At 34.7% G+C, this 19,676-nt stretch overlaps 1 protein-coding gene across 2 annotated transcripts; it reads left to right on the top strand.

Moving 5' to 3' along the window:
• The first annotated feature begins 49 nt into the window (after window positions 1-49).
• Window positions 50-17,537, top strand: LOC111044176 (hexosaminidase D). 2 transcript variants are annotated; one of them, XM_039435004.1, is made up of 8 exons: window positions 50-548; window positions 3,228-3,392; window positions 6,084-6,324; window positions 8,251-8,443; window positions 10,551-10,721; window positions 14,991-15,101; window positions 16,352-16,438; window positions 17,286-17,537. In XM_039435004.1, the coding sequence occupies exons 1-8, from the start codon at window positions 258-260 to the stop codon at window positions 17,467-17,469; spliced, it is 1,443 nt and encodes a 480-aa protein (XP_039290938.1). In that variant the 5' UTR covers window positions 50-257; the 3' UTR covers window positions 17,470-17,537. The 2 variants fall into 2 exon arrangements, with proteins under 2 accessions (XP_039290938.1, XP_039290937.1); XM_039435003.1 differs by lacking the exon at window positions 6,084-6,324 and adding an exon at window positions 4,517-4,757 and having other exon boundaries at window positions 258-548.
• Window positions 17,538-19,676: the final 2,139 nt, after the last annotated feature.

Raw genomic sequence — 19,676 nt, 5'->3', positions numbered from 1 at the left:
GCATTGCAAAATGCAAACAGCTGTTCTTATTTCTGTCGGCTGTCAACCAAAATATTGTCTAACATCACAGTTTTGTCTATGAATAAACACTTGTGTTTATATATATTTTATGATTGAGTTCATAATCATAATATAACCACTTTGTGTGAACAATATTACAATTAACTTTCAAAGTGTTTAAACTATTAACTATTTGCAATGTAAGTTAATTATTTCAAATCCGTATTTCTATTCCTCGTTCCGGTTGTATAGAGAGCATGGCTTGCAAATTTGGTGACCATATTTTGATCCATCTAGATTTAAAACGTTCCCCTATAAAAATAGACTATCTGGAGAAGTTTTTCCAAAAAATTCGCGAATGTGGGGCAAACGGACTATTAGTGGAATGGGAAGATACGTTCCCGTACAGTGGTCACCTGGAAGACATTGGGTCTGCAAAATCTTCATCAAAAGCATATTCTGTTGAAGAAGTTGGGAGAATCGTAGAGCTAGCAAAGAATTATGAGCTTAATTTGATTCCTCTTGTACAGACTTTTGGTCATTTAGAGGTAAGTGTTTACATATAAAAAACAATTATTTTAGTTTATTACCGCTAGTTATTCATCTCATGTCCATAAGGTGGGCACAAGACCACCAGAGACACGTCAGGAAAAAAGTAAAAAAGGGTCCAGCTGATCTATTTGTCAAAAAGTAAGAACAAAAGCAAGCAAACAGAACAAAAGTAATCAAAAATATGCTCTTAGAAACTAAGCTTTAAAAACTAAATCTACGTTTACACCAAAGTTATTAACAAAATGTTAATAACTTAATCCTTATAGATTTTATTAGATTGAACGGAACTTTCAAACACATATGTTTATCATGTATATGATAAGTTATGTTCAATCTAATAGAATCTATAAAGACGGAGAAATAAAAATTTTGTTAATAACTTTGGTGTAAACGCAGCTTAAGGTTCAACACAGGTTCATAAAATAATAAGAGTTTTATTGGTTTATCCAATAATATAAAGTTTTAAATTTTTTGACGCAATTTATTCAGCAAGTGCTAGTCATGGATGCAGATTAATGAATTTCTGAAAAGTCTTTCAATGCCATCCGAAATTGGCTGGCCGGCAGATTCCTGGCCACCAATGTCAGCTTGTTGGAGAGCCTGACAGACAGATGGGCCACACCCGATCGAGTCCTGCTCAGTCTTTGGTAGGGTTCATCCAGTCTTCGCCTCCCTCTAGTCTCATATGGTTGGATATTCTGCCTGGTTACAAGCTTCCCTACATTCGCATATGATTTGCAAAGAGTTCGAAATGTATAGAGGGAGAAGGCTGTAGGATCCTCTCTCTCACAAAGAGGGGACAACAGTGGGCAAGTCTCTCAGCACCACAAAGAATCCTCAGGGCCCTCTTCTGAATGAGCAACACTCGTGACACATCTGTGGCTCCACCCTAAAGTGTGAGGCCGTATAAAATTATACTCTGGAAAACAGATAAAATAAATAGCAGATCTTGAGATAGAATACAGGAACACATTATTTCGATTTCTTGAGCAGGAAAACCACCCTGCTCAGCCCGCAGCAGACAGCCTCAATGTGGTTAGCTCTCAAGACAGCTTCCTGTTCAGAACAAACCCAAGCTGTTTGACCGGCAAAAATCATACCAGTTCAAAGCACAAAGCAAACAACCTGGTCTTTAATATTGCGGCCCTCAGTGCATCCACTCCATGACCATGATCTATAGATCTATAATACTATAGTTCAGCATATAATATTCATATTCCAATGCAACTGATGTCAATATTTAATTGACCGAGCGAAGTGAGGTCTAAGGCGGGATGCACGCCGGAGAAACGCGTTTCGTGAAAACGTTTCAGGAAACGTGAAACGAAAGTTGCTCGCGATCGACTGATAAGATTAAGCAGGGAACGTTTCTTTTGTATGCATGCGCGAGTGAATAGGATTGCATGAAACAAGTTTCATGAAAGAGGGCTTCACGAAATGCGTTTCTCCGGTGTGCATCCCGCCTTAGATTCAAGTTGACGGTTTTGCATTTCTCTTTATGTTTATATTTTTATGTTCCGCATTTACAGCGAAACGCAGCAATAGATTTTCATAAAATTTGACAGGTATGTTCATTTTTGAATTTCGCGTCGACGTATACATACGGTTTTTTGAAATTGCGTTTTAAGGATAATACAAAAGGAAAAGGAGTCTCATTTGAACGCCAAAATTACCGTAATTGACCGAGCGAAGTGACGTCTAAGATTCAAGTCGTCGGTTTGGCATATCTCTTAAGGTTTAAATGTTTATATGTTGCGCATTTACGGCGAAACGCGGTAATAAATTTTCATGAAATTTGACAGGTATGTTCCTTTTTTAATTGCGCGTCGACGTATACATACGGTTTTTGGAAATTTTGCTTTTCAAGGATAATATAAAAGGAAAAGGGAGCCTCCTTCATACGCCAATATTACCGTAAAAATCAGACTTTAGAATTATTCATCATAAATCAGCTGTCTAGTGGACTATAATACTACCCGTTCAAAAACATACAACATCTTGAAAATGATTGTATCTTTCCATCAACGTTAGTAGACAGTTGTCTACTAACTTTGTCTTCCCATAAGCTGAGGCCATGATTCTAGTTTGGAGTTATTGATAGAAAACAGTTATTGATTGATATCGACGGCATCCAGACCTGATAACAGCGCTCACACTCACATTCCGGGACGAGTCGTCACGGTACAATAGGACAGAAAGCTCTATGTTTATTTAGGATTTTTTCTTGACATTTTAAATTGATACATTATTTATTTATTTTTGAGAAACATAACAACAGGTCAATGTAACTTACTGAGCGCAAGGTCTACTGTTCACATAACTATTAAGTAGAAATATATCTGTATGAACTAACCTTGCTTTTTATTTGTATATTCAGCACATATTATTTAAAAACATATCTGTAAACATGATCATGATCTAGGGTTCTATAATTCTATAGATCTATAATTATCCTATAGGTAGTTCTGCGTATAATGTTCATATTCTATTGAAACTGATGTCAATATTTAAAAACATATTTATTTATTATTTTACAAAGGCGACTTTCTAGAAGTATTTTAAGCCTAGGTGATGATGATGAGATGAATGAACTAATTTAATTTTCTGTATGAACTAACCTTGCTTACTATTTGTATATTCACCACATATTAAGCTTAACTTGTATATTTTTTCAGTTTGTCCTGAAGCATACAAAATGGATGCATTTAAGAGAAAAAGAGAATTATCCAAGCTCTATGTGTCCTTCCCACCCAGAAGCAATAGGACTGGCAACCTCCATGATAGACCAGATCCTGACTCTGATTCCAGACACGAAATTTATCCATATTGGTGCAGATGAGGTCAGTTCAGCTCAGCTTCTATGCTTTTCTGTTAACAAACTGTTTTATTGAAAATTTACTGTTGTATTATAAAACTATTGGATAAAGAAGAAGAAAATACAATTTTACATAAGTAAATGAATATAATTTTATCAGAAGCTCTGAATGCCCTGAAGGTATTGGGTAATAACAATCTCTATATATAAAAATGAATGTCTGTTTGTGTGTTAGTTTGTTTGTTCCCTATAGACTCGAAAACTACTTGACAGAACGGCAAGAAGCTTTGGGAATATGTTGTGTGAATATTGGGGATGGTTTCTGACCAGAAATTTTAATAGGGGGGTAATAATAATTATATATCAATCCATTTTACAGACCTATGTTTTCGAAATTGTCGGCCGAGCGGCTAACGAACATTTTCACTTGAAAATGGCATCAATGTCCGAAACATGTTGTGATTAAATAATTCAAAAAGGGTACTGAGATTTTTATTTTTCTTTCTATTTTTATTACAAGTAGCCCTATACAGAAAAGAGATAAATAAGCATAATTAAGTTTTTTTTCGGTAATTATTCAAAATTATATTCTTAATATGTGAATATTTCCTATTTTAGTTATAAATATTGGGGCACCGAGCTCCACTCTGGAGTACAAAAGCATATACAATTTATTACGAAAGAAGAAATTATAGTTTATAGTTCATACAGAAAGGTTCTAACTAATCACAGAGGATTGAAATGTTAAATTTTAATCCAAATCAGAGAAGCCCATTTCAAAAAGATAGCTTATTAGATTGGTTCTACTGGAATTAATCAGGATTAAAATTTAACCGGCTCTTGTACAACCGGCACTGATTGAATGATTACAAAAGTTCAACAGCTGAGTCATAATTTTGTCTCAACATCATCAACAGACGACCATATTTCCAGCTGTTTTTCCAAGGACGTATTTATCCTTTTAATGCCCTTCAGCGAGTTATCCCAGGGTTGAGACCTAGTGCAATCGAATTTTCATATCATAAACCTACTTTCTTCCAAATTTCAATTATGCTTGTATATATTATATTCATGTTGCATTCTTTTCCTTATTCTACTATGTATTATTGTACGGGAAATTAATATGACGCATTAAATCTTTTTTTTCAGGTGTGGCATATGAGAATATGCAAAAAATGCAGCCCGATAACAAAAGAACGGCTGTTCCTGACCCATGTAATGAAAGTTCTGAAACATTTACAATCACATCATCCCAATGTTAAGCCCATCATGTGGGATGATATGCTGCGCCCCATTAATATAAACACCCTTAAAGAATTCGAAATCGGAAGTTTTGTACAGCCAATGATTTGGTATTATCAGCCGATGGAAACGTTCAACATACCCGAAGGTAAAATAGCATTATTTATACATAAAGTATCCATATTCCTATATTGGAATTCACTCCAAATTGTCAGCTTAGGTTAAATAAGTAAGTAGCATTGGTGTTAATCTTGAGAAATGTTCATTCAATTAATTCATTCATCCAATTATAAACACTACTAGCCGTCAGGCTCGCTTCGCTCGCGGCTCCGCCCCCTGGACCCCCGACTGGATCGTCCAGAAATGAGATCAGCGGGCTCGCTTCGCTCGCCTGCATTTTTCATTTGAGCATGCTTCATTCCATCAGAAAGTCAAAGTACTGAGAAAACGCAGGAAAGCTGAGAAAACGCTGATTTTGGGCGTATCTTTGATGAAATATTAAAGTGACCTCATCACAACATTTTTAGACCCTACCTAAACCTCTGTTTAAAATTTGGACATTTTCTGTCTATTACTTGATGAAAGAACTGAGAAAACGCTAATTTTGGGCGTATCTTTGGCGTTATTTCAAATTCCTTCTAACACAACATTATTACACCCCAGCTTAGCTTCTGTACTAAATTTGAACAATTTCTGTTCATTTGTTCTCGATGAATCTGAGAAAAAGCATAAAAACGTTGGAAAACGCTAAGCGTCTTTACCACAGAACTACTAGTATAAATAAAAATTGAAATCTTTGTGATTGGAAAATCACTTGATAATGGCATTATATAGCTGAAACATGTCGTGATTAAACTAGTAGTTCTGTGAACAGTATACCTCACGCACTATTCTCATCCACAAGTACCTGATTGAAACTATAGACCTTATGGAAATACAGCAATAGACTGGCTTCTCCACACATCTGTGTAATCACTTGTCAGCTAATTTATGATGAATAATTCCATAGTCTGATTTTCACTCTAATATTTGCGTATGAAGGAGGCTCCTTTTTCCTTTTATATTATCCTTGAAATGCAATCCAAACCAGAGAAGCCCATTTCAAAAAGATAGCTTATCAGATTGGTTCTACTGGAATTAATCAGGATTAAAATTTAACCGGCTCTTGTACAACCGGCACTGATTGAATGATTACAAAAGTTCAACAGCTGAGTCATAATTTTGTCTCAACATCATCAACAGACGACCATATTTCCAGCTGTTTTTCCAAGGACGTATTTATCCTTTTAATGTCCTTCAGCGAGTTATCCCAGGGTTGAGACCTAGTGCAATCGAATTTTTATATCATAAACCTACTTTCTTCCAAATTTCAATTATGCTTGTATATATTATATTCATGTTGCATTCTTTTCCTTATTCTACTATGTATTATTGTACGGGAAATTAATATGACGCAATAAATACTTTTTTTCAGGTGTGGCATATGAGAATATGCAAAAAATGCAGTCCGATAACAAAAGAACGGCTGTTCCTGACCCATGTAATGAAAGTTCTGAAACATTTACAATCACATCATCCCAATGTTAAGCCCATCATGTGGGATGATATGCTGCGCCCCATTAATATAAACACCCTTAAAGAATTCGAAATCGGAAGTTTTGTACAGCCAATGATTTGGTATTATCAGCCGATGGAAACGTTCAACATACCCGAAGGTAAAATAGCATTATTTATACAAAAAGTATCCATATTCCTATATTGGAATTCACTCCAAATTGTCAGCTAAGGTTAAATGAGTAAGTAGCATTGGTGTTAATCTTGAGAAATGTTCATTCAATTAATTCATTCATCCAATTATAAACACTACTAGCCGTCAGGCTCGCTTCGCTCGCCATATCCGTCTAGCCAGGGGGCTCTGCCCCCTGGACCCCCGACTGGATCGTCCAGGAATGAGATCAGCGGCCTCGCTTCGCTCGCCTGCATTTTTCATTTGAGCATGCTTCATTCCATCAGAAAGTCAAAGTACTGAGAAAAACGCTGATTTTGGGCGTATCTTTGATGAAATATTAAAGTCACCTCATCACAACATTTTTAGACCCTACCTAAACCTCTGTTTAAAATTTGGACATTTTCTGTCTATTACTTGATGAAAGAACTGAGAAAACGCTAATTTTGGGCGTATCTTTGGCGTTATTTCAAATTCCTTCTAACACAACATTATTACACCCCAGCTTAGCTTCTGTACTAAATTTGAACAATTTCTGTTCATTTGTTCTCGATGAATCTGAGAAAAAGCAAAAAAACGTTGGAAAACGCTAATTTTGGGAAAATTAGCGTCTTTACCACAGAACTACTAGTATAAATAAAAATTGAAATCTTTGTGATTGGAAAATCACTTGATAATGGCATTATATAGCCGAAACATGTCGTGATTAAACTAGTAGTTCTGTGAACAGTATACCTCACGCAGTATTCTCATCCACAAGTACCTGATTGAAACTATAGACCTTATGGAAATACAGCAATAGAGTGGCTTCTCCACACATCTGTGTAATCACTTGTCAGCTAATTTATGATGAATAATTCCATAGTCTGATTTTCACTCTAATATTTGCGTATGAAGGAGGCTCCTTTTTCCTTTTATATTATCCTTGAAATGCAAAATTTCCAAAAACCTTGTATATACGTTGACGCGCAATTTAAAAAGGAACATACCTGTCGAATTTCATGAAAATCTATTACCGTGTTCCGCCGTAAATGCGCAACATATAAACATTTAAACATTTATGCCCCGTTTCACCAACCTTGATCAAATATAGCCTAGCCATGGTCAATTAGACCATAGTCAGAATACTGTATTTTTTCTGTAATTACTGTACTGATTTTTCTTCATATTCATTATTTCGGGGCGAGCCCCCTAGGCATAGCCACCTCTAATACCTCTGTATTATATATTATACCTCTGCCCCCTTCTTATATACGCCCCTGGCACAGACGTTTTGTATAGTCACACATCTATAATAATTTATAATAATATTTCAAAAATAAGAATTGAATACTCTCATATAAAGAGATTTACAAATCACCATCGATTTTGACAATAATTTTTTTATGAACAAAAGAACATTCCAATTCTAATGAGATACATTGGTTGATGTAAGGATTGAATAACATATTCAATAATTTACTGATAATTTACTAATTAAAATATTCCGAGAACGAACCTAATAAATTTAATAACTTACCACAACTAAAAACTTTGAAATTTTTCATTGCGTCAAAAACATAACCCACAAACAAGCATGGGAATTGATCGAACCAGTCTTTTAACCGTGATCAAATAATTTGATCGCCCGTTTGGCGGCAGTCAAACTTAACCATTGGTTTGACCGTGGTCAAACGTAACTGGTGTTGGTGGAACGAATTATTTCTGATTTGACCAGCTGATAGACTTTAACCATGTTCAAATGCCTTGACCAAGGTTGGTGAAACGGGGCATAAGAGAAATGCCGAACCGTCGACTTGAATCTTAGACCTCACTTCGCTCGGTCAATTATACATTAAGTTTGGCATCATAACCTACACTATTCTTCAACTCTATTCACTTTGTTTGAGTTTCCAATCTCTCCATTATTTTTCAGATATCTTGTCAAAATACGAGAAAGTGTTCAATACCGTCTGGGTGGCATCTGCCTTCAAAGGCGCTACTAGAAGTTGTCAAATTCTGCCAGTCATCAAAGTTCACGTTTCCAATCACTTAAGTTGGCTCTCACTCTTGGAAAAGCATGGACATCGCTTCAAAATTCAAGGCATCGCTATGACAGGATGGTCGAGGTAATAAACAATCATTAAAAATAAATCTCAAAACACGTAGGGCCGGTTTCCGAGCTCGAAATTTGGCTAAGTTCTAGACATAAACAGCTGGAGTCGAAAATTGGCTTTCCGAAACGGGGCGTAGTCGTAGTCATTTGTATGTCACAGTCACGTTTGAATGATTTCGAAAAAACAAGAAAATTGAACACAAAATAAAATAGAAAGAAAATAGTGTACAGTTTCAGCTATTCTGAATTATTCAGGAATGTTTCATTTCGTCAAGGAAAAACGTTTCCAATTATAGAAATGAGAGAATAAAGATTGTCATAAAAACTGTGACTACGCCCCGTTTTGGAAAGCCAATTTTCTGACTCCAGCTGTTTAAAGTCTATAACTTAGCTAAATCCAGAGTTCGGAAACTGGCCCTTACAGACCAAGTAATGAATGCTCAAAAAAGGTAGAGGGAAAAGTTTGGAATACAATTTTTAACCACGCAGCTGTTTTGAAAATTTCTTGAGATCCTGTAACAAAAAATGGGAAGTTCAGCTATCCAGTTCCTCAAATCTCACGGCATCCAGTTTTTGTTGCAGGCTGATACACTGTCAGCTACAACGTTGCACACTATAGTGAGGTCCACGCTATAATGGCAGTGTTTGATTGGCAATGGTATTGCTATTCTTGTCTATCATTCAACAAAGCGGATAGCGCTATCTCTTTATCGCATTGCTCTGTTGTCAGATCGTCTTTTAACAATGTAGAATTAACAATTAATTAACAAAATATTCAATCTTGATTATGAAAATTCATTATGAAATCATTGAAAAATATAATTTATTGCTTAATGAAATATAATTGATTATTTTAAACGAGAATGAACAGTTAATATTACATCAATAATCCTGTATCAGCTACCGTCTATAGAGGGCATTGACAAGACAGAGGATTGGCAACGTTGTTCTCCTATCTTTCTTCACTGCCATTATAACATAAACAATATAGCTAATCTGTATAGCTATCGATTATCTATAATATAATAGAGGAAATAATTGGCTTATACAAGTAGGGGATAGGAAATTCACGAGTGACGCATCATCACGTCTCAACTACTCAACTGATTATCGTGAAATTTTTTTATAACTTGGACCTCACCATAGGGATTAGTGAAAACGGGTTAGGGAGAATTTAGTTGATGATTAGGAGTTAGGTTTTTAATGTCAATATTTATTTATTTATTTATCACATTGTGTACAAATACTCAACATGAGGAAAGGCACAACAGGCTCATGCCCAAAACTGTCCCATTTCCAATTTAAACTATACTGTCCAAATCAAATGTTGGTTATGTATGTCACTTTCACTTTCCAAAATACAATATGCTGGTATTATTAATAATTTTTTGATAATTTTGGAATTAAATAGGTCTCTGAAAAACTGTATCCACTGGATTCTTTGAAAGCAACAGGAACTTGACGAACTGAAAACTTCACGTACTGAAGTTGGCTATTTCTTGATCAACTGAGATCTTGATGAAGTGAGATTCATCCGTCTCATTGATATTTGAAACGTTTATGAAAAATTACAATATTCGACCACAGTTGTAAGATTTTATTTGTTGAATGACACGATTTTGTTTGGATCTTTGTTTAACCTTCCGGCAGTCGCGCTCTTGTAAAAAGTACAACAGTGTCAGTTTTTTTGCTGCACAAAACTATTGAATGGGTTGGTGTCAGTGAATGAGTCACCTATGCATTCCAAAACTTTCCCCCCATCACTCTACTGAGTTGCATCATCAACCGAGCAATGGTTCAGTCTTTAGGTGCCATTTAGTCGCGACAGTGCATAAGATAGGGAAAGACTGTATACGGGGACTGTAAACGAACCAATAACAGATTTGATAGCTTTGTTTGATGTACCTTATTGAACTATGAAATGGTAATCATCCAAAATGTTCATAGGCGTAAAATAATCCAAGAAGATGAAAAAAGTGATTATACAAGTAATTAATATGTTTTGACAGTAAACAGAATACATAACACTTGGATAATTGGATGTTGTACAAAGTACAACACGCGACTGCTCGTGTGATTGAGAAGGTTGATAATATTATTGTATTATCTTTTTTTCGCAGATTTGACCACTTTGCCACCCTGTGTGAGCTGCTACCAGTATCTATTCCGTGTCTTGCCATCTGTCTATGTGTTTGGACTAATCGTACCTTCAATGATCATTTTCATAATGAAGTGGCTAGAAGCCTGGGATATACTCACGGATCAGCTTTATCCTCTAATCCTTATCCTAGGTGAGTTTTAGATGAGTAGTAATTTTTTAATTAGACAAATTACTGGATTAGTGATTTTACTTTCCTTGCCCTATTACCATAGGTAAGGAAAGAATTGCTTTCCGAAAAAAATTAAGGTACCCCAATTTCTATACGTTTCAAGGTCCCCTGAGTCCAAAAAAATGGTTTTTGGGTATTGGTCAGTATGTGTGTGTGTGTGTATGAGTGTATGTGCGTCTGTGTACACGATATCTCATCTCCCAATTGACGGAATGACTTTGGAACGTAAGGTCCTTACAATATAAGGATCCGATACGAACAATTTCGATCAAATGCGATTCAAGATGGCGAAAATGTCGTCAAAAACAGGGTTTTTCGCGATTTTCTCGAAAACGGCTCCAACGATTTTGATTAAAGTTATACCTGAAATAGTCATCGATAAGCTTCATCTGCCACAAGTCCCATATCTGTAAAAATTTCAGGAGCTCCGCCCCATCTATGCAAAGTTTGATTTTAGATTCTCAATTATCAGTCTTCAGATACAATTTGAACAAAACATTTGGAGTGGAATAGATTGAGCATGAGAATCTCTACAATTAATGTTCAGTAACATTTTCACCTAAAATTAAAAATAAGCTCGGAATTCGAGAAAATGTGATTATCCAATTGCAAACTGTTGATTCTATTGAATGATTCACTATGAAGAGATAGCAGACCTCGTGTGTCTCCAGCGTTATTGCCCTGTCACCAGCTGGCTCAAATCTTTGAATTGTAGACTTGAGATTCGCGGGAACACTAGCGTCAGGTGATCAATTTTCATAACGGCAAGGAAAGTTGTGTGAGTGCGTTACACCAGATTTTTGGTGTTTAGTTTTGCGTTTTTTCATTTCTAAAATCAAAAGAAACTTTTTCAAAATATAATTTATGTGAAAATCATGAATCGCTGAAACAGTTTTCTGTCAAGAGATATTGCGGTTATGTCGGCTAAGTGGGACTCCCTACGGGACTTCCCACAATCCAAGTCATACGCTAACAACATTCTAATAAATTAATTTATTAACTTAACACATTCGTCAGAATATTTAGATATTCATTATCCAATCCTCCATTCATCTATTAATATCGGGGCACCGAGCTTCGCTCGTTATTTATTTATTGATAAACCGAACACAATTCTTTAAAATGATTGGGGAAGGACTAACAGGCACAGCCCAAAACTGTTTCTTCCCCGAATTTTGATTTATACACTATAAATAGTCCAGAAAGTAGGTTATGTTCCATACACTTGAATTCAGGTTCAATTTTCAGTCCAAACATTTAAAAACAAAAAAGTTCTGATTTAGATTATTTACATACCAAATTGATTAACAAAATAACACCATAGAGAAAACAATAGCATAAGTAGATATCCCATGGTATAGGGCGTTTATGTCGCAACTTTTACTGCTATCTCAAGCTGATAGTCCACCTAGTTCTTTCCTGTGAAGCTTTATGACCCTGGTAGTCTCTCATATTGTGCCGTTCATACACTATTACCCGGTCAAAAAAGTAAAAATCGACAGTAATCGGCTTGAGATAACAGTAAAAGTTACGACATAAACGCCCTATACCATGGGATATCTACTTACGCTATTGTTTCTCTATGATAACACTCATTAATCACTTAAAATTGTCAAATAATCATTAACTTTGAAAATTATGGTATACTCTAGTTTAGAATGATTATCATTTCATGTCAACAAATCAGATTATTTTGATCAAGTCGATTAAAATTTCTAGATAATATTTCTTGCTGATTGATTACACAGCTGGAAATAATTATGTCTCTCCCACACACGCATCTTCTGTTTCGACAGACGACGAAATTATCATCTGTTTTCCCAAGGATGAATAATTGTTATCCTTTTCATGTCCTTCAGCGAGTTTTCCCAGGGATGAGACCTAGTGCAATCGAATTTTTAAATATCATAAACCTACTATGTTCCAAATTTCGTGAAAATCGTTAAAGCCGTTTTCGAGATCCGTTGAAAATAAATAACCAGATAACCAGATATAAAAATATAAACAGATATACAGAAATTGCTCGCTTAATATTATATCTCACTCCCTGAGTAGTTGCGAAGGTGTTATTGTGGTATATTATCCATACTGAATATTATCATAGATTATAGATAGATAGCTAATACATGGTATAGGATATGTTCCAAATTTTACTGTTAACTCAAGCCGATAGTCCTGGTAGCTCATTTCGGGAAGCTATGTGACGCTGGTAGTCTCTCATAATGTGCCGTTCTTACACTCTTAGGCTCAACTCACACTTACGAGACTCAGGTCGAGAAGAGACTCGACTCTAGTCGAGAGCATGTGTTTTCAAATGGTGACATCGCGGAGACTAGAATCGACTGGTCTGAGTGTCACCATTTGGAAACACATGCTATCAACTAGAGTCCAGTCTCTTCTCGACCTGAGTCGCGTAAGTGTTAGTTGAGCCTTCAGGTGCGTACAGATATACGCGCAGCGAACATGAGCAATTCACTTTTAATCAGCTGACTATATCTGTATTTTTACAGAAACGGTAAGATACAGATATAAAAAGCTTGGCATCAGCTGATTGAAAGTGAATTACTCATGTTCGCGGCGTAAATCTGTACGCACCTTAACATTCTCAACAGCACAGTAATAATAGACAGTAGTCAACAGTAATAGGCTTGAGTTAACAAAACATTGGCTTGTAATTTGGAACATAAACAACCTATACCATGGAATCTTCTCTCTATGATAGAATCTAGCATTTTTATCCAGTTATATATTTCTTAACAAACTTTTCTCATCATTTACTACTATAATTTTTCCTTCAAACATAATTTAAAAGCCTGCAGTTCATAATATTAACAGAATAAGACGTTGATGTTGTCAGTACCATTATATTTATATACACTATAGTTTGAAATACCACCATGCAATCAAATTTCTAAAATCCGCAAGTCAAGCAGAATAAGTTGAAATATAGTGGTATTGACAACATCAAAGTCTTGGTGCCAGTTGCACAAAAGCCGGTTAAATTTTAATGTCACAAGAACCAATCAGAGAAGGCTTTTGTGCAACCGGCACTCATTCTTTCAATTGTGTAGAAATACCATAACATCTCCCACCATACCATCAAATACCATACCATAATCATACCATAACCATACCATAACCATACCATAACCATACCATAACCATACCATAACCATACCATAACCATACCATAACCATACCATAACCATACCATAACCATACCATAACCATACCATAACCATACCATAACCATACCTAACCATACCATAACCATACCATAACCATACCATAACCATACCATACCATACCATAACCATACCATACCATACCATAACCATACCATAACCATACCATAACATACCATAACCATCCATAACCATACCATAACATACCATAACCATACCATAACCATACCATAACCATACCATAACCATACCATAACCATACCATAACCATACCATAACCATACCATAACCATACCATAACCATACATAACCATACCATAACCATACCATAACCATACCATAACCATACCATAACCATACCATAACCATAACCATACCATAACCATACCATAACCATACCATAACCATACCATAACCATACCATACCATAACCATACCATAACCATACCATAACCATACCATAACCATACCATAACCATACCATAACCATACCATAACCATACCATAACCATACCATAACCATACCATAACCATACCATAACCATACCATAACCATACCATAACCATACCATAACCATACCATAACCATACCATAACCATACCATAACCTTATCATAACCATACCATAACCATATCATAACCATACCATAACCATATTATAACCTAACCTAACCATACCATCCCACTACAGTTCAATTTAGTATTGAAATAGAGAAACAATAGCTTGAGTAGATAGTCCATAGTGTAGTTATCTCAAGCCGATTACTGTTGATTATTGTCGAATTTTACTGTTTTGTTGGGGTGAGAGCGTATGAACGGCACAATATGAGAGACTACCAGTGTCATACAGCTTCACGGGAAAGAACTACTTAAACTATCGGCTTGAGATAACAGTAAAAGTTGCGATATAAACGCCCTATACCATAGGATATCTACTTATGCTATTGTTTCTCTATGGTATTGATTATTAGGTATCACATCAATCTGTCTATTTAAAAAAATAATAAATTCAAATTAAATTGTATTTGTTTTGTTTCTTGTTGAGGCCGAAACCAATAGCATGCGTGCTGAGTTTTGCTGGCTGGAAGGTGGCTTTAGGTGCGGAGTGGCTTGAGAATGTTCGCTGCAAACACAGATGTATTGTCAATTCCGATCAGTAAGTCTCTAAAACGTATTTTTCATCGCCCTAGAACTGTTGTCCGCTGAAAATTATACTGAAAAATAATTTAGAATCAATGTAGAAATAATTTGGAATCAATGCTAAAATAATTATACTGAACATTAAAGGTAGGCGTACACAGATCGTCATCGGACGGACGGCACGCATCGGACGGATCGGACGATTAGATTTGATGCATTGTTTTCAATTGGAGTGCGCATACCTATATGATGCGGATAAGTATGCGCACTCCAATTGAAAACAATGCATCAAATCTAATCGTCCGATCCGTCCGATGCGTGCCGTCCGTCCGACGACGATCTGTGTGCGCCTACCTTTTTAAGGTCCACGTTATAATGGCAGTGGAGTAAGATAGGAGAAAAACGTTGCTGATCCTCTTGTCATGTCAATGTCTTCTATAGACGGTAGCTGATACAGTTTTATTGATGTAATATTAACTGTTCATTCTCGTTCAAAATAATCAATTACATTTTATTAAGCAAGGAGTTTTATTTTTTAATAATTTCATCATGAATTTTCATAATTAAGATAAAATTTTTGTTAATTAATTATTAATTCTACATTGTTAAAAGACTATCTTGCAACAGAGCAAAGCGAGAAAGAGATATCCGCTTTGTTGAATGATAGACAAGGATAGCAATACCATTGCGAATCAAACACTGCCATTATAACGTGGACTTCACTATAGGATTTTATATTATATAGTTGTGTAGACTTTGAATCACACATTTAATAAATTTGTTCTAATAATTATTAAATTAGAATCAATTGATCAATAACAATCAAAATAGGCCTATGACCATCCTCGTTAAATTGAGAATCTTTATGTAGAATTTCAAGCTCCCCAGTTGAGTAGTTGAGACGTGATGATGCATCATTCGTGAATTTCCTATCCCGTACATGTTTAAGACGATTTTTTCCTCTATTATATTATAAACTAACAGGTAACCCGTGCTCCGCAAGGGTCTATTTCAAAACTTGACAAACTGAAAACTTGATGTACCTAATTAAATCTTGAAGAATTGAAAATATGCCTATAACAATCCTCGGTTAATTAAGAATCTTTATGTAAAATTTCAAGCTAATCAGTTGAGTAGTTCAGACCTGATCGTGAATTTCTTATCCCGTACGTGTCGAAGACGATACTTCCCTATATTATTTCATAGATAGATGTATACTGAAAATTATATTTACCGACAATCATTGCTACTTTGTTTTGTTCTCAGGGTAAACACGTGGATGAATAGTTGGCAGCTGAAGAATAATTTGGTAAATCCTATGCAGATTGAATGCTTATTACAATCGCTCAGAGCGTAAGTATAGGCCATTTATTTGAAAGACATGATATTATAATATCTCTTTTCTGTATAGGGCTACTTGTAATATAAATATAAAGAAAAATAAAAATCTCAGTAATTAAGAATCTTCCAGCAGTATTTATTTATTTACTTCATATCACTTGAAAATGACATAAATGTCCGAAACATGTTGTGATACATGTGAAACATGGCTTTTTGAAATGGGGCGTAGTCGTAGTCATTGTCATAAACTCGTTTGAATTAAATTTCCAAAAACTAGAAAATTGAACACAAAATAAAATAGTGTAAAGTTTCATCTATTTTGAATTATTTAGGAATGTTTAATTTCGTCGAGGAAAAACGTTTCCAATAATGAGAATTAGAAAATAAAAACTGCGACTACTGTCATAAAAACTGCAACTACGCCCCGTTATGGAAAGCCAATTTTTTGACTCCAGCTGTTTAAAGTCTAGAGCATAGCTAAATCCTGAGCTCGGAAACTGGCCCTAAATTTTAAAATCCACTTTGTGAGAATAATTGAGGACTGAAAATTGTGTGAAGTGAACAACTACAAGACTTGACCTATTTCAAACTATGTGTAACCTTATCTAAAATTGGGAGAGGAATAGCACAAGGTTACCTTAATTTTTCCTCTCACTGTCATTTTGATGATGTCCTAACCTAACCTAACTTAACCTAACCTAACCCAACCTAACCTAACCTAACATGAATCAATCAATAAAGAATATTGTATATGCATTTTATATTCCATATTATCATTGTATATTTGTACTTGTTGTGGAATAAGTAAGGTTTTTGATTTAATTGGTTTGTTAATATATTTTTTTATGTTTTATAACAGGCTGAAGACCGAATGGGACACCATGGAACAATTCTTCAGAACTAACATGGCAGACATTTACTACGATTCAACCATTGATGAATGGATTGGCACCCTTCTGGAACCTCCACGTCAACAGGTAATCTCACTAATAGAGAGCGCTACTAAACACGTTCAGAAAAACTCGTCACAAAATACCCAATAAACGAAGTTTAATCAAAGTGTAAATTAATCCAGGATTGGATCAAGCCATGATCTCTTGTATTTTAATTGGGCCAAATGACGGTTCAAACTACTGTTACTATAGCTTATGTATTAACTGTAGTTCAAACCAGGATTATAATTAAACTGCTATTGTAGCCCAATCAAATAGTACATCGGACCAAACAATAATTAAGGTAATTGATTTTATTGTTTTAATCGGTCCATTTGGGTATTAGTAAGAGTAATCTATGGTTTCCAACCAAAATTTCTGAAGGCATAACTTTTGGCAGCCTGAAAACCAAGAGATTTTGGTACTTTTTTCCGTTTTTTCACGATATCTCCAAAACCAATTGTTCAATCAAAATTTTTGCTCTATTCTTTTCTGAAGAAAATTAAATTCTCTACAATTTTCATTGCCTAAGTGTTTTTCTATCTCCAATAGGAAGCGGGTTATAGCTCGTTGAAAATTGTTAATTTTTTTTCAACTTGGCGAAAAATCGCTAAATCAATGTTTTTTTCCTTTTCACTTCTTATAAAGTGGTATGTGGTATTTTTATATCGTAATTAGAGTATTACTAAGTTGTCAATACAATCACTAATGATAGAGTTGGAACAAAAAAGGTATATTTTAGGGTGGTGATTTAATTTATGAGACTCATGAATTGGCGCTAACTTCTTTTGGGTGAATTCAGACCAACTGCTAATTGCTAAAAACGGTCATTGTTGGAAATAAAAAGTGCACGTTATACAGTGTTATAGTGTGAAAATTATAAAGTATTCACTAGAGTAGATTTCATAAAAATAGTCCTATTGAGGATGAAACAGCAAATATTGATTGAACAATTGGTTTTGGAGATATCGTGAAAAAACTGAAAAAAGTACCAAAATCTCTTGGTTTTCAGGCTGCCAAAAGTTATGCCTTCAGAAATTATGGTGGGAAACCATAGATTACTCTTACTAATACCCAAATGGACCGATTAAAACAATAAAATCAATTACCTTAATTTTTGTTTGGTCGGGCCGCATTATAATGACTATTTGACTGGGCTATTGAGCAAACGGGCCAAAGAATATTTCTATAGATTCCTCACTTTAAACTGTCATTATTTTCTTTGAATAACATTGATGCTTTCCATTCAATGTATGCTGATACAGTTGAACTGTTAGAATTGTTTGAATGGGCAATATTGATGTTTTCCAAACGGAATTATGACAGTTGAAAATGAAATTAAATAGAAATATTCTTCAAACTCTCTAGTCATACAATCTTTGAAGTGAATATCACTTTACTTGGTGTCTATTTATATTGCTAAGCAACTACAGGGTAAGTAATCCGAATATAAAACTTTCTAATTATTGATGTAGTTAATAAACAGTATAAAAAATACAAAAAAAATGTACTTTTCTATGGAAACCTAGTATATTATTCCTAAGTAGGAATATTCTTGGAGAACTTCTTATGTAGAACTGACAGGTTGTAAATCATCAGTGTTTACAAGCTTGTGTTTCTTCAATGGTTCAAAATTTTCTTAAATAACTCAATATTATTCGTGGTATACGTGGTGTTACAAGTGGTACGGTAATTGAGTGGAATATTTCTTATCAATTCATTAATTCAAGTCATCTTTAATGTTTTAATGTTTATTTTGGACAACAATTATTTTATAAAAATTGTACACGTGAAATTCTAACCTTATCTTGGACTTTGTCACCTATAAATTTGGAAGAAAAATAGCACAAGGACTACCCTATTATTTTATCTACCAATGTTATTACATTAGTGTCATTTGTATTGTAAATAAATATTGTTTTTTATGAGGAATAAATAATTTTTTGAATTGAATTTGAATATTTAGTTTTTCAAATAATATATTTCATTTTTGTAACTTACTTCATAGTTTACTCATTGCCACAGTCTTCAAATTTATTTATTCATTCATTTAGCAGTAGAAAGTCAACTTTTTCTTTCTTGTATTGTGCCTATTGTTGTATTGACTCCTCCTCTAAACATGGACTTCACGTTCCATATTAGAGGGAGTAATTTTCAGGGAATATATTGTAAAATTTACTTTCTGAAAATAAAATGAATTTGAATTGAATTGAATTTATAAATTTTCTATTCTATATTATTCTATTTTCAAAATTATAATATCAAATTCTTAGTTTCTGAGAATGGAGGAGTTTTGGGATGAAATAAAATATCCAACA

This window comes from Nilaparvata lugens, chromosome 8 (assembly GCF_014356525.2).
Source record: "Nilaparvata lugens isolate BPH chromosome 8, ASM1435652v1, whole genome shotgun sequence".
Classification (NCBI taxonomy): domain Eukaryota; kingdom Metazoa; phylum Arthropoda; class Insecta; order Hemiptera; family Delphacidae; genus Nilaparvata; species Nilaparvata lugens.
This window is presented reverse-complemented; position numbering and strand designations above follow the sequence as displayed.

Excerpts from the sequence above, each read along its gene's own strand:
- LOC111044176 (XM_039435004.1), top strand. The coding sequence starts at position 258 with ATGGCTTGCAAATTTGGTGACCATATTTTGATCCATCTAGATTTAAAA. Across the intron at positions 3,393-6,083 it reads TCCATATTGGTGCAGATGAG|GTGTGGCATATGAGAATATG; the intron begins GTCAGTTCAGCT and ends ACTTTTTTTCAG. Across the intron at positions 16,439-17,285 it reads TTATTACAATCGCTCAGAGC|GCTGAAGACCGAATGGGACA; the intron begins GTAAGTATAGGC and ends GTTTTATAACAG.